This window comes from Chelon labrosus, assembly GCF_963514085.1.
Source record: "Chelon labrosus genome assembly, chromosome: 6".
NCBI lineage: Eukaryota > Metazoa > Chordata > Actinopteri > Mugiliformes > Mugilidae > Chelon > Chelon labrosus.
In genome coordinates this window covers 9,741,694-9,757,896 of record NC_140342.1, presented here as the reverse complement: position 1 = coordinate 9,757,896, position 16,203 = coordinate 9,741,694, and the positions used below count along the sequence as shown (strand labels likewise).

The following is a 16,203-nucleotide window of genomic DNA, read 5'->3' as shown; positions in this document are numbered from 1 at the left end:
GTCTCTGCAGGTTCCGTTTGTAAAGCTCCATGAGCCCTAAGTGCCAAATGAAATACTTATTATTATATTGTGTGTGGCATTTCAATGGCGATGGCCTGGTGGTTTTGTCTGAGGTGCTCTTAAATATGCTAAATTGAACACTCATAAATAGGCTACAGTTTTTCAAGGTTAATTCAAAACGAGAAAAAAATACTAAACATGTAATCATTGCTATCATAGGAAGAATGTGTTTCCAGGGGTAATTCATATACTCACATATTCAACCCATGCATGTTGGTTAAACAATCTAAATACAACCTTTTTCATTAAAGACTGAACATTGTGATGTAAGGTTTTCATGTGACAAACGTCTCCTAAAAATATAAGAACACTTGAAAAATCCATGGCTGGTCAATTTTAGACCTCACTCTGGTTCCCTCACTTCGTGCTATTCTTTGCTCTCCATATTCTTTATTTCTTTATGGTAAGCTTTTGAATCACCCTTGCTTCGCTGTAATGTCAGCATTAATGAGGGGCCTCCTGGGTTCCCACCGGCCCCTGTATGAACTGTCATGGTAACGATATACATGACACCACTTAAAGTCCTGGCACGCCGTGCAGAGTCTCTGCAGGGGAACAGGGAATAGCAGGGAATCGGTGTGACAGATTAGGAGGAAGAAAATATATGATAACGCCACATTCAGGAGGAATTTCACTCATTGCTGAACTGGGCAGAAAGATTATTTCATTTTAAGGCAGGTTTGAGGACATGATCTCAAAGTATGAGACCTGAAATGAAAAGAAATAAAGGGAAAGACTAATTACAGCGGCTGTCACTGCATTAAGCTGTATATGTTCACTACGCTAAATGGCAAAGATCACATTTTTGAGCCGATGAACCAGAATATCATTAATTCATATCATCCCACCAAATCATCTTCAAGAACTGGAAGAATCTGAAGGACAAGCAGGGCTCTGGATGTGAATACTAATCAGTATAAATTCAAAATGTCCAGGCGCCATAGAAAAGAGGTTCTTAATGTTTAAAGAAGACCATTGCCATTGTCTTACGGACTTATCTCGATTATTATCATGTAAGGTGGGAAGAAGTGAACAAACTGTCTTCAGGATTTATATCCTATACCAAATCTGAGCAAGACAACAGCTTAAGCAAGAACGAGAGCTGGAGAGCCACCAAGGGAAGAGTGGAAAAAAATGATGCTCCACTTCGTGAAAGCTTCAGTTGAAAATGGCACCTGTTGCTCTATCACTGCTAGTGTGAATATGCAAGGGCCTTGTGGTCGTGGACCTGGAGGCACACCCTGGTTCAAGAGGCATCTTACTACAAGTGTGATGTGGAAACTCACAGCGTGACTAGCCATATTATCTAGAATGGACTTTCAGCCTGTTAGCTTAGCTACAGGCCTGTTTCTAATAATTGTGCTACGCTAAGCTGATTGGCTGATGCTCAATATTGACTGTCTTCTCAGTCAATCTCAAGAAAACGTTTAGAAGAAGAAGTGTAGTTTTTCAAAATGCCTAACTATTCTTTTGATGAGGCCAATTAGTTGTATGAACTGACAGGTCTGCTGTGTTAACCATGGAGGTTTAGACCATGTTTCTTCACTAGGTTTGCAGCAGAGCTTTACTGTTCAGGTCACTGACCGGGAGTGCTAGGCAGGAGCTGGAACTATTAATATTTATCTGGCTCAGAGACATTTTTATGTCCACAAGGAATTTATCTGTTTACCTTCTGTCCGTCTCGCTGCCTCAAAGAGGAAAGTCATGAAAGTTATTTGTCTGTACCTTTTGATGCCCCCGCATTTGCCAGAGATATTGATCTATCAAGTGAGTCACGAAAGTCACATGTGACTCTGGTCATTATTTCATTTATTGCCCTTTGAAACTAAAGTGACAGAATTAAAATGGGGAGAGGAAAATATTATTAGTTGTATTAGACCTCACCCTCTTTTGCAAATGTCTAATCAATATATAATTTTCTTCTTTTATCTTTTTTTTTTTTTTTAACTGATGACGTCATTTCCCTTCAGTCCATCTTAATTCACATCCCTCTCTTCCCTTTCAAGGCATTTCTGTTTCCTGATCTAATTGCCAGAGGCAGGCCAAGATGTATGTAAAGGATCATTGTACCAGGCTCCAACCTGCATTTGCGTACTCAGATATAACAGGGTGAGTCACAAGCCATAGTGTCCCAGTTGTGGAATAATGAGTTTCTTTTTCCTATGAGGAGCTCCCGTCTTCTTCAGGACATTGTATTAAAGATGCAATAAGGAGTTTATTGCTTTCAGATGAGGACATACAGAACCATACATGTAGAAGAACAAGCAGCTAATCTAAATATGCAAAATCTATGGTTTGAATCTTCATTCTGATTCATGTGTGTTTGCCAGTTTGCAAAGTCCATTTTACATTATTAAATTTACACGTGGTAATATTTATGTAGCAGAGTGCAGAATGTTTAATGACAGTGGGTGGCAAGAATGGAAAGGGAAAAGGAAAATGTTTCATCTTCTTTATAATTTATAGAACATAATTTAGTAAAAAGAAATTAATTTAGATTCATGAATTAATCTGGGGGACAAATGTGACATAAATTGATATTTCTGTTTTATTTGATTCTGCATTTGTTAATTATACAGTATTAATTAATAATGTTAGTGGTATTATTATTTACTTTCCCATTCCATTGTTTAATTAGTGTATTCTTTGCTTTGTAATTTTATTGTTGTACAGTATATTGTTCTTGACTAAATTTATGTAATTACTTGACACCACTGGAAACCAAACACCCCTTTGCTTACATGAGGAAAATGTATATACTACCAGCATCCACTACTTCTTACTCCAAACACACACACACACAAAAAAAAGATGGAGGTTTGGGACTTAAAGATTGGATTTCACTGAAGATAATACTTAAATGAGCGAGGATGAGGAAGCGTGTCTCTTAAACCAGAGAGAGGAAAGAATCTCTTACATAAATTGTGCCATGTAAAGAAAGACGGACTTATTTTAACAAATCTTCTTGTATAACCAGTGGAACACGGAGGGATTACTCGAATAAGCTTCCTACATCTGTAACAGTTGGTTTTCACCTTGTTTTTCCTCATCCTGGCGTAAATAATTTACCATGAGACACAAAAAAGTACGCACAACGAATTCTTCAAGCCAGAAACAAACTGTCGGCTTGGTTTGTAGCTTGTCTCAATCAACATATACTGCACATAATTACATTTATAAATATAAACAACACATAATTAACTACTGGACTGACAAAAGATTGTCCACCTTTGTACCAATGTTCTTCAGCAGGTGTGTCCATGGGCGGATGGATAGGTGAATTTGACAGCATGCAAGTGAGGTCTCTATATCTGTCTGCTCTATTACTGTACAGAAACCCAAAGGCACTGTGAGGGGGAAGAAGAGAAGGAAATGAGTGCGGGAGAAAGAAAGCAAATGCTGCTCTCATGTACAACTGTTTTAGCCTGTTTTCGTAGCTTGTGCTTATGAATGTTCAGCCTCAATATGTGGAAATTATGTCAGGAGCACAACATCTGTGTCTACATTTATCTTGTGAGTCTCTGTTATTTGGTTTACCAACGCATTTCCCACAGGCCGTTAATAAAGTCGTTGTGTTTGTGGGAAGCGAGAGGTAACAACGTTCATTTGTCCACCTAATGATGAGTGAGAAAGGTAAAAGTAGCAAATGTCCTCTTGTGCTATCACACACAATCAGCTTTAATGAAAATGTCTCCTAATGCATCTACTGTCGAGGAGAATAGGCTCCGTGAGCTCAAAATGCATTTTAAAGCACACTGTGCACACATTACTTAAGCTTTAAATCCCCCCCACCTGTAACACTCATTAGATGTACCTTTCCACTTTCACATAATGTTGGGAAATGGGTGTTGCTGCTGTTCATTCTTTGTTTGTCTGGAATACAAAGTATTAAAAAGTTGTTGTGGTTTCCAGAGAGCCGATGCACCACATAGGCCGGAGTTTGTAGGGTGACATCAGGGGCCTGTGTTTACTATAAATGTACCGTCGGTACAGATCATACAAGCACAGTTAACTGCCCGCAGGGGAGCAAATCAGCTCGGGTTACATTTCAAATGTTAACCAACTGAATTGTTAGTGAGGACAATACAGAATGTACTGCTTTCTGTTACCGGAATATCCCATCCTCCTGAGGAATCTCTGAGATGGAAATTTTTCAATGCTTTGAAAACACCTCTCATTCTGCTGAGCACGTCTTAAATCCCCTGGACAATTCAAAGCTGAGGTCGTAGATTCTGCCTTAAAAGAATATTTAATATTCTGCCTGCGGCAAGATCTCCCCAGCTAAATATCAATGGATTTAATCCCATCAGAGAATAGACCATTTATCTTTGGACCCTTTCCAGCACTTAAAAGCATATTCAGACAGGGACAAACAAGTTCACACTTGTTCGGCAGGACGGGGTCTGCATTATTAGTATTCTAAAAGAGATTGCAAACAAAATGTCATATTTCATTTAAAATGTATGAGAGTGGTTTTAATTTATGAAACCTTAAAACAGATTGGTTGGATGTTAAGGTCAATTAATTATTTGATACTTCTTCCATTAATTCTCACTCAAGTGAATGTGTAATGTGAAAGGGGTCATAGACAGACATAGGAAGGGATTAGCTGTCTGCTAAGAGCAAGTAAAAATCAAATGCTTGAAAAAACACATTAAACAAGATGAATTTTAAATATTTAACAGACATGAAGGATGTGCGGCATCCTGATCTCAAACACTGATCAATCGGCCTCATCGTGCTGGTCACAGTAGGTTGTTCCACAGCTGAAAGATCAAGATGTGAGTCACTTTGAAATTGACTGGGTTCAGTCAACCTTGTCTAATGACCGCTTGGCTGTGGAGGTACGTTCTCTCCTCCCATCAGGTCTTCTGGTGTTCCATTTGCCTTGCTGCTATTAGGGATGTGTGTCTGTGTGTGTGTGCAGTTAAAAAGTGATGATGGTGCAGTAATGAGTCATCACAAAGTTCTAACGTGAAGCAATATTTAAAAAAACAGCCCACTTGTCATTGTCATTCTCAAGTACTCCACTTAAGTGTCAGTTTGAGGTATACTTTCCTGTGTACGATTAATACTGCAGTCAATAGTTAAGAAACAGCATGGGTTAATAAGATGCTGTTTTATTGATCCCCTTACATTATTGACACATTGGTCAGCAGATATGTAAATGATTTGCACATTCATTCATCAGTGTTACTGACAATTTTTTTCTGAGGGCTCATTTACTTTAAGTACCTTGGCTTGAGAGGAGTATTTCCACACTGTGGTTTTAGCATGCTGCACCAAGAATTTTTGATGGTGTTCTGCATACAGTAAGAGGCAGTCGTTTCTATGATAATCAGGACTCAGTGAAGGGCATCTTAAAACGTTGCATACTATACTTATTATTATTATCACCATTATTAAATCTCATACTGTTGCCAGCTGATTTTACAGTACACACTGTACAACACTGTATGCTTTATTTGGGGTCCAAACACACAAAGTAGGAATTCAAATCAGAAAAAAATGCCAAAAATGCAGTAATTTAGCAATAATAGTCCATGGCGTAGAAAATAAATGTGACCTCATTTATTAAAAAAAGACAAAACAAAAAACACGCCTCTATATATATATTTCCTATTGAATTTTAATGTTAAAAAAAAAGAGCTGCTTTAACGTGGCGATACTATTGTTCCTGGCGTGAACGTTTACCATCTCCGTACTCACTTCCTTCTTACAAATATGACGTCACCAGCCTCGGGCTCACTGATTGGCCGTTGCAGGCATGGAGGAGTGACTGGTTGTCTTCCATTGGGTGTAATTTTAAACCTCCTCTTCCTGATTGGCCAGTAGTGTCGCTCTGTCATTGGCTGATTTCACGCACCCACAATTTGAAAAACGGATGTTTTACGTTCAGTTTCACCGAGAAAGAAAGACAAATACAGTATTAAAAAAGGTAAGAGCTGGTTACATTCGTTTCCTGTAGCTACAGTAAATATTTTATTTCGGCCACTTTTGTTTGATTGACAGTAGCACTGTATTCAATTATAATTAAAGAGGTCACGATGTTTGTGGAGATGTACAGCCTATGTGAATGAAATACAGCTGCGTAGCATTAATTTGTTTCAGTTCTGGCTTGTAGTGTTTCTTGTTTCACACAACCTGGCAGCTGTTTCGTCTGCAGCACAAAGTATTATTCAATAATTAATGCGGCTTTTTGTGTTTTGCACAAAGCTGCTGTCATGATAGCAGGAGAGGACGGTGCTCAGCTGCAGTGCTGCGTGATTGTGGAGCAGCTGAACAGCTCCGGCCAGGCCACCCGGAGGCAGGTCATCCGCAAAGCCTCTGTTATTCTGGGCCGCAATGAGTTCCAGGAGATCATCCTCCGAGTCCACGACGGGAAAGTCCCGCAAAATTACCACTTGAAAGAGTTCAAACTCTTCACCAAGTTCGCCAGAGAAGGGAAGTGCACCGTCAAACTGCTCCCTGAAAACATCCAGGTGCTCATCTCCAATTGCCCCCCTGACCAGCTGGGGCTCTTTCTCAAAACCCTGAGCATCAAACACCAGGCCCTGCAGAGCTGCAAGACTATGAGCAACAGAGAGAAGCTCAAAGCCGGGCTGCCCCGCAGCTTCGAGGCCATCAGCCCCCTGCAGCAAAAAGATATCCAGAAGGTCAATGAGCTGAGAAGTAAAGCGGCTCCCAGTGGGCTGGCAGACCGCACCAATAAGATGACTGTGGCAGGCACAGGACAGCAGGTCAAACGCTCCAGGAGTGACAGTAACTTCAGCCCTGTAGGTGTACACCCTGCAAATGAACATTCATTTAATTTTATCATTCAAGTTATCTCACATGTCATTTTGAGACCGCTGCACCAACAGTTTCCCTGTTGGATCATGTAACGTTTGTGTACACACTGACGTTAAAACATGGTGGTTCAACCGATGTGTTGATTATTTCAGGTGAAGGCCAACCCAAGTAAGAAACCCATCCTATCTCTGCCATCACGCAAGCTAAATAAGGAACAGGCAGCTGTTCTCAGTGCAGTGCTGAGTGGCAAGAACGTCTTCTTCACTGGAAGTGCAGGTAAAAAGCCTATGATGTTTTTAGGAATCTAAACGAGACACTTTTACATTTGTGTCTTATTGAATTATAGCCATACACCATATTAGTCTTTTTAATGTAACAATTTCCTCAAGACGATCTGGTTTAAACCTCTTTTCATGACACCTCTGACAATATTCAACACTCGTGTGGATTTGTCTGGTCTGAGTTTGACTCTGTGTGTTTTCAGGAACAGGAAAGTCGTTCTTGCTCAAGAGGATCATGGGATCTCTCCCACCAAAGAGCACCTTTGCCACAGCCAGCACAGGAGTGGCTGCGTGTCACATTGGGGGAACAACATTACACAACTTTGCCGGTCAGTCATTTATTGTTCCTCTAAAGAGGGTTTTCTTTTTAAGTGTGTCTGTTTAATAGAAAGCACAGTGGCTAGGGGTGTTATTATTTTCAACGCAGGTCGTATTGTAATAATTGCCCCATTTGTGGCTTTTAACAAAATGACTCCTACAATTAGGATGATTGTGCTGTAATAAATAGAGCAAAATTCTCTGCAATTATTTTCATTATAACATTTTTTTTTTTTTTAATAATCATTTAGTCTTCAAGAGTGGGGAAAATTGGCAGTTCCTCTTCCTGTCTAAATGTGCTGTCTGACCAACAATTTAAACTACACTCAACCATGTTCAGTTTATAAGACAAAACCAAAGCTTTTGTTTGTGTTGTTAAGACCATAGAATGTTTGACATATCAGTGTCTCCTCTAATGTAAAAGTGTTTTGTTTCTTTTATTAGTTTTCTAAGTCGAGCCACGTCCTTGGACATGACTGTGTTTTAATTATGAATGAACAGAGACGTCTCAGATGTCGTCCTACATTAACCAATGTTTTTAATTAAATCTAAATATACAGTAGAGGGTGAGAACTGAGTATCTGTGTGGGTGTTATTCATTTGTGTCCCTTCTGGCCACCTGTCCTTACACCCTCTCCATCCACACTCTTTCTAGGAATCGGCTCAGGCTCAGCCCCGCTGGAGCAGTGCATCGAGCTGGCCCAGAGGCCCGGGGTGCTGCAGCACTGGACTAGCTGTCGACACCTCATCATCGACGAGGTCTCCATGGTGGAGGCCCAGTTCTTTGACAAGCTCGAGTCAGTAGCCAGGTGAGAAAAGTCAACTCAAAGACCTTAATTTGTCCTCGAGGGGCAATTATAGAAGAGCACAGATTAAAAAAAACAAAACACATCCTTTCAAACACATTTGCTAACTTTAAAGCATGGTCTTTTGGTGACATCATCATAATTGTGTATGGACTGGAATATGACTGGCCATTGTGATAAAGTTCACTATCAATCCTTATGTCTTACTTTAGACTTGCACGCATGTTCTGTTCTATTCATATGTACATCTGCACACGTTTCTATGTACACCATGTGGACAAAAGAATCTGTTATACCTGTTAATTATTTAATTCAGTTGTTGCCACAAGTGTATACAATCAAGCTGCTAGCCATGCAGTCTGCATTTACAAACATGTGTGATACAAAATGGGTTGTTCTGAAGACCTCAGTGACTTCAAGCATGGTACTGCGATAGGATGCTACCTTGCAATAAATCATTTCATCCCTGCTGTAAGTGACATTAGAAAGTGGAAGCATTTAGGACCAACAGCAACTCGGCCACAAAAGATAAGATGAGACTTTGTTTATCCCCATGGGGAAATGAAGGTATTGCAGCGTCAGGGAACAACACTGCAAAATCCAAAAAAAGAGTAAGGTAAGACCAGAGAAAACTATACAAAAGTAAATATGTTAAAGGTAGAAAAATATTTGCATATTGCATCAGGTTTAAGTAGCTAACCAAAAACTTGAAAAAGCCAACTAGTGTTAATCAAAGATTGAAGTGGTAAGGAGGCTGAATATACGTGACAGTCGTGAATAAAGACAAGCTCCAATAGGAATTGCACCAAAATGACGTGAGGTAAGACATGAAGTAATACAGGGATGAGTTGGTGTAGACAGATGTATTATGTCCTTTATATGTCCAAGAAAGAAGCTCAGCAGCAATGCTAAGACATGCTCATATTAAAGAGTCTGACTGCTGAAGGAGCTACCTAAAGTCCCAACTGCCTGGGGGGGTTATTCTTGATGTTTGACAGTTTGGCCAACATAATCCTCTCCCCCACCTGCTCCACTGAGTCCAGAGGGCAGCCCAGGATGGAGCTGGCCCTCTTTATTAATTTTGTTAGTAGTTAGAAATCCTTAACCTCGCTCTGTGATCTTTACTATTAAACTTGCTACTAATCGTCCCGAACCTCCACTGGCATTAATATAAGTTCAAAAATTGTGTGGCTGCAGCTTCGTGAAATGAATTTCCGTGGCTGAACAGCTGCCTGCAAGCCCCACATCAGAGTCCAGTGCCAAGCGTTGGATGGAGTGGTGTAAAGCACACAGACGCTGGACAGTGGAGCAGTGGAAACGTGTTCTGTGGGGCGATAAATCACACTTCTTTGTTTGGCAGTCAGATGGGCAAGTCTGGGTTTTGCGGATGCCAGGAGAATGTTACCTGCCTCACTGTATTGTGCCAACTATGAAGTTTGGCGGAGGAGAGATAATGGTATGGGGCTATTTTTCATGCTTTGGGTTATAGGTCCCTTATCTCCAGAGAAGGGCAACATTCTGGGGAGGGCCTTTTTTATTTCCAACATGATTGTGCCCCATGTACCCAAGCAAGGATTATAAAGGCATGGCTCGATGATTTTGGTGTGGAAGAACTAGACTGGCACTGTGTGGAAGGACTGACTTCACAGAGCGCTGACCTCAACCCCACCGGACACTTTTAGGGTGAACTGGAACAAGACAGGCCTTCTCATCTAACATCAGAGCCTGACCTTATAGAAGCTCTACAGAATGAATGGGCAGATACTTTTGTCTATGTAGTGTATCTTCTTTAGATATATCCCTTTACTCATTCCATAGGGGACCTAATGGTTTGGATTGGACAAACTGCATTTTGTTGGCTTGATACTTTTGCAGTGTTTATTAATCTTTCTAATCTTTTGCAGACCAAATGCCGACTGTTTTCTGTTGTTTTCACTCAAGACATTTGGTTTATCTGGTGCAACAGTTACATTTGCAGTGAGACCTCAAGTCGTGTAGAAACATAAATCCCCAAATAACCCTAACGCTTTTTAATGGATAATGAGGAAATTGTGCTCTGGGCGCAAAGCTTTACAGAAAAGATTTCCCAACATGTTCAGGATGATGTTTATCAATAAATTTACCTCAAACCGCAGAACGTATTGATGGATCTGACTTGATGAACTGACAGCCTCATGTATCCTAAAGAATTATGAAAAATGTCCCGATGGAAAAAATTTGTTAGATTTACCCTTGTAGAAGTCAATTTCATCTTCAGGAACAAACGATTTCTCATTACATTCCTGCAGGTCTGTGAGAAAGTCTACTCAGCCGTTTGGAGGCATCCAGCTGATCGTATGCGGCGACTTCCTTCAGCTGCCTCCAGTGTCTAAGGGAAAGGAAAAGGCCAGCTTCTGCTTTCAGGTCAGGCCGCCATGGATCTCAGTGTATTCTGTTTATGTCATTGAATTAAGAGAAATTGATATCCCATAATCTTAAAGACGTTTATAATGAAATCCTGTCCCCAGGCATATACATGTATAGTGTATAATTTATGATGTGGTGGCCAGGTATTGGAAACATTAGAGTGTGAGTCATTATTACACTGAATGATTTACATTTATTCAAGATGCTGTTCATGAACATCTGTTCTGTGGTGACTCTGCTTGGATCCTGGAAAGCATAAATGGTAAGAATAATGTTATTTAAAGAGAAGTTTTGTGAACTTTCAGGCCAGGAGCTGGCGTAAGGTTATCCAGGTCAACATGGAGTTAACAGAAGTACGGAGGCAAACAGACCAGACGTTCATCTCCCTCCTGCAGGCAGTGAGGGTGGGCAGGTAAAACAATGGTCCATTTTTGCCACATGTTATTTTTGTACATCCAATGTGATTCCAGTGGATGGATATATATATATACATATATATTTTTATTTTTTTTTTATTTTTTTTTTTAAATAGTGTGATACTATTTGACCTATATAAGTGTTCACCTAAACAAATGTGAATGTGGTTATAGGCACAGTATTTTTTTTTATTAACATTTGCTGCAGCATTTGATTTCCTAAAGCTCTGTGTCAATTAACACCACTCAGGGTGACGGAGGAAGTCACAGCTAAGCTGATGAAAAGCGCCTACCATCAGATCGAGAGCGACGGCATTCTAGCGACCAGGCTGTGCACACACAAAGATGACGTGGAGCTCACAAACGAGAACAAACTCCGGCAGCTGCCAGGTCTGAATTCTTCATGTGATTAGATATGTGTTCAGCCTGAAACAGGTGTTAGTTGGTTTGGCTTGGCCATGTGAAAATTGACAACTTTTGCGTCATATAGCAAACCTATTTCCTCTTAAGGTGTTTTCACTCATTTTCCCTCAGCAAGACTGTGGAACCTGTGTTCTGACCGCTGTTATTTCCTGTTTTGACATGCTTTTATTCCATAAAACTCAACTGTATCAGAAGAATGAGGAGAGTTGTGTTTATAAAATCATTTTCTTTTCCTGGCTTTAATGCTCTTTAGGTTTTACATGAATATCTCCTGGTACAATATTTCATGTTTAGTATCTGTTATGTCCGTCACAATAGTATTCATGAAAGTTGTTGCGGTCTGTTTAATAAATCTCTTCCTTTTCCTTTAGGCTCAGTACATGACTTTGAAGCACTGGACAGCGACCCAGTCCTGGTGAGGACTATAGACTCTCACAGCCCTGTCAGCAGACTGATCCAGCTCAAAGTGGGAGCTCAGGTAGATCACTGCACTTTGACACGCAGCCTTCTGATATGTGTCGAGCTCTGCTTTCTGCTCTCACTATGAGTGATGACATGGTTTGAATAATTTGGTAATGGATGTTCTTTAAAGGTCATGCTGACTAAGAATCTGGATGTTGCTCGGGGTCTGGTGAATGGAGCCCGAGGGGTTGTGGTGGCCTTTGAGTCTGGAAAACATGGTCAGTAATGTCGTTTTTGGGTAATTTAAAAAGAATACTGCATTTGTTCACAAATGCCATAATTAATTTACAGTCAACTTTCCAGTAGGTATAGAAGATTTAGTAGAGTATTATTATTATATATTATTATTATTATAATATAATAATAATAGTATTGTAGTATTACACAAGGGTGAGTTTGAGATTTTAGGGAATGCACTTCGTTCATGTTCCTTCTAAAAATGAATTGTGTAAATGGATAGAGTTGTGTGTACAATAAAGAAGAAGTTATAAACTAGAGATTGTTAACTTGGCATAAAAACTGTAACTAAGCGGATAAAAACAATTGGCTCTGGAGTTTAAAGTGTATAACCATGTTTCATTTAGCTCCGTAATGATCTGGTGACCTGTCCAGAGTGTACCCCACCTCTTGTCTAGTGCCAGCTGTGATAGCCCTCTGCAGGATATCGATAATGGATGGATGTGATTTTTATTTATACACAAACAGAACTTAAGATCCTGTCCATGTTCTGACTCATTTGTTGTTTCTTCAGGACTCCCAAGAGTACGTTTCCTGTGCGGCACCACAGAGGTGATGAAGCCAGAGCGCTGGGTGTTTAAATCTGGTGGCGGTATCCACCTGAGTCGACAGCAGCTGCCGCTCAAACTGGCCTGGGCCATCTCCATCCACAAGAGCCAGGTGAGTAGCAGCAGTTTGATCCAGTGTAGTGGCTACAAGTCGCACATAAATACCCAGCCAAATGGTTGCCTCATTACCAGGATGACCTTACTTTACCTTTAAATAAACACACTGTTTACTGCTACTGTGGGGCACCAGTGTTTTGTGAGGGTTTTGTATTGAGTGAATCACTCTCTTTTCATGAATGGCTATTTTAATTTAATTTGCCAGAAACGAATTTGCACTTCATTTGTAGTCCCAGAGATGGAAATCTGAAAATGAATAGATTGTATTGCACTTTCTGAGTCTGCCTTGAAACACAATTACACCACTATATTGCTTGTCCTGCAAGGTTAACATCAACAGGAGAGGGAAGATGAGAGCAGTGTAAGAAGTGCAGAGAGAACAATCTGCCTATTCACCTGAAAGGTTTATATGAATCATATCTAATATTCTGTAATCAGAAAATCTCACTTCAGATGGATCATTTCTGACACCAGCACAGTGGTGGATATTTAAAACATCTATATCCGTTTGGTCCACTGGTCCACCACTTTGTTACACTGATAATCTACTTGGCTTAGATAACATATTTCAACATTGTTGTTGGTCTAATTGGTAGCTTTGCAGTACAATATTAACTTGGCAAACACTCTGTGTAACCGGTTGTTATTGTGTAAGTTCTCATCGGACCACTTTCTACACTTGCTTTCACCCTTGGCACAGAATTGGTATTGCGTTGGTGCTCTGCAGTTTCTCACGCATGTCTAGCTCTTTGCTGCCACTTGTTGACAGTGTTCCAAATATGCTGAATAACCAGAATCGTAGGCTACTCTTGTCCGTGTTTCTACTGTTGTTGGTCAACTGGTCCTTGCTGCTGCTAAAGAACGTCTTTGTACTATAGCAAAACTTAGTTTTAACATGTAACCATGGTCTGTATCTCTCCCTTGCTCATGTTTCTTCCTTCTTTGTTGTATTTTGGGGTGGGGTTGCATTTCGAATTCTGCTCCAGCTGTTCCCTCTCCGGAGCCAGCCTTTCAACCAAGTAGTATTTGACCTACACATAGCATCATGACCTAGGCCCAGCACTTGTTAGGGGACTGACCACAAGCAAATGTCTGTAGCCTAGGCCTTGATTGAATACAAATTCTTCACTCTGAGTGAAAACTACTTTACCATAATCTGCAGTAGACAACTGTAGACACTTTTGCATATTTTTATCTTTCCATCTAACTACACCAACCATTTGGCTCATGGTAAACTTAACTTTTATTAAACATCAGCAATTTGGCATTGGCAGAGAATGAGAATATTACAATGTTCATATTCACTGGTGTTCCTCAGTACAGTTCTGCTGTTCAGTGTGTACAGTATGCGCAGATGAATATCTTCATATTGTAAACTCTTTCACTTTCCAAAAGCTCAGTTTATCTCTATTGTATGAAATGGATGAGCAGTCAGGGAACAAGCATTAGGCAACGTATTGAACCTATTGACTTCTCCCCTAGTCTGGTCTGTCTCACTCCTCTTTCTCTCTTCCTTATTTCCTGTCATCATCTTTCTGTGTGCTATCTAATAAAGACAACAGATGGTATCAAATAACACGTTTCTAATGATAGTTTCCGAATCCTATAGTAGGCAGAGAGCCAGGTTAGGTGAGACTAGCTGCAGCAGTAATATTTGATGAGGGAAATTGCTATAGACACCCACTAATCCTCACGCCAGCAGCTTGCACTCTAGCACCAATAGATTCTCTATCCTGACCTCACACTCTGTAATTGGCTCGAGGAGAAAGACGGGTCTTCTGGGTAATTGGGTTCAATGGTCATGACTGCTGTTTGATCTACAGCAGAGGTGTTGAGACACATGGACATTAGAAAAAAAATCCTGTACCTGCATCATTAAAGAGGAAATGAGTCATTATGAAAGCACTGTAATACCTGAGAATACCAGGGTATATATACTGTGTATAGATTTTGTTTGTTACAAGTAACATGTAATTCATCACTGCATCCTGCATTATTCTGTTTATAGTATTAAATGATTATCTTTCTGTGCTTTTGTTTTAAAGGGAATGACGCTAGACTGTGTGGAAATCTCTCTGGCACGTGTGTTTGAGAGCGGCCAGGCTTACGTGGCCCTGTCTCGGGCTCGGAGCCTGGAGGGTCTCAGGGTCATGGACTTTGACCCCCATGTGGTCCGGGCAGATCCAGACGTTCTCCTCTTCTACAAGAAACTGAGGAAGGAGAGGCTGCTCATGCAGGTGAGTGCAGAGCTTCTCCTGATACTGCCTTAACCTGAAGACAAAGCTGATTTATGTACCAACTTTTAAATGTTTACCTAAAAATATGTTTCACATGTGCAATATACTGTAGATGTAACTGCCCCAGTGTTTTGTTTTTCTTCTTCTAGATTCTGATGTGTAATTATCATTTGTTTAAGCCTGAGGGTCTAATTGAAGCCAAAGATTTTATGTACCAAACAGCAATATTCAGTGTTACGTACATTACATAACACATTAACCGAAAGTGCTGTAAAAGATCATTTTAAAGGAACCATCATGGCAAACGATTCAGTCTTTTAAAATACTTCTCTGTCCACTGCTCTCTGCAGGCCTCCATGGATGAGTTTGTTGGCAGCAGCAACAAAGAAAATGGCTGGTGAGGAGAATGCCTCCAGTCTTTTAAATCAAGATGTGCACTGTGTGCATGAGTTATACTAATCTTCTGGTGACAACATGATTTTATTTTATTTTTGTAATGACTGCAACCAGATGTCTACCTCAAGGTTCCTATCTTACTGGCTATACTTGGAGTCACACTGCCACCATCTGTTCATTATTCATTTTTTAAGAGCTTATTTTTATTAGGATTTTTGTATTTATTATCATGAGTGTTTGCATGTATTCAAATAAAATTTTAGTCAACCTTTAACTTCAAAGTAATTCATTTGCTTGGTGTATTGAAAGGGGTTTTAATTATTCTCAGCAATTGCATGTCTTGGCAGTGAAAAATAAAATCTTTAGAAGTCAATATAGAATAGTAACATTCAGTTGTAGATGCATTTTTGGCAAAGCCCCTTAAAAATGATGGGATGTGTAAGAACCTATTTGCAGCCCTAAGACTTCTCCCAAACCAGATAAAGAAGTAGGTCTAAGACTGCATTTGCCTTATTTTTTTTTTTTTTTATCCGTTCATATAATCTTTGCACCATTCTCAGAGATAGGAACTATAGTTGTTGGTTTTCATGTCCAATAAATTAGACACAAAAACATAAGACAAAGGGTTATCCATGGGATCTGAGTATCTAGCACACACGAACTAGAAATGCTGGGATTATTTAAAAGTTTATACTGTCCATTTC

General features: G+C 40.0%; 1 protein-coding gene across 1 annotated transcript; it reads left to right on the top strand.

Moving 5' to 3' along the window:
• Positions 1-5,952: 5,952 nt before the first annotated feature.
• Positions 5,953-15,855, top strand: pif1 (PIF1 5'-to-3' DNA helicase homolog). The gene is made up of 13 exons (XM_084546775.1): positions 5,953-5,998; positions 6,277-6,836; positions 7,005-7,128; positions 7,337-7,462; positions 8,107-8,260; positions 10,546-10,660; positions 10,969-11,075; positions 11,330-11,469; positions 11,874-11,980; positions 12,095-12,182; positions 12,716-12,861; positions 14,912-15,103; positions 15,454-15,855. The coding sequence occupies exons 2-13, from the start codon at positions 6,285-6,287 to the stop codon at positions 15,502-15,504; spliced, it is 1,902 nt and encodes a 633-aa protein (XP_084402901.1). The 5' UTR covers positions 5,953-5,998; positions 6,277-6,284; the 3' UTR covers positions 15,505-15,855.
• Positions 15,856-16,203: the final 348 nt, after the last annotated feature.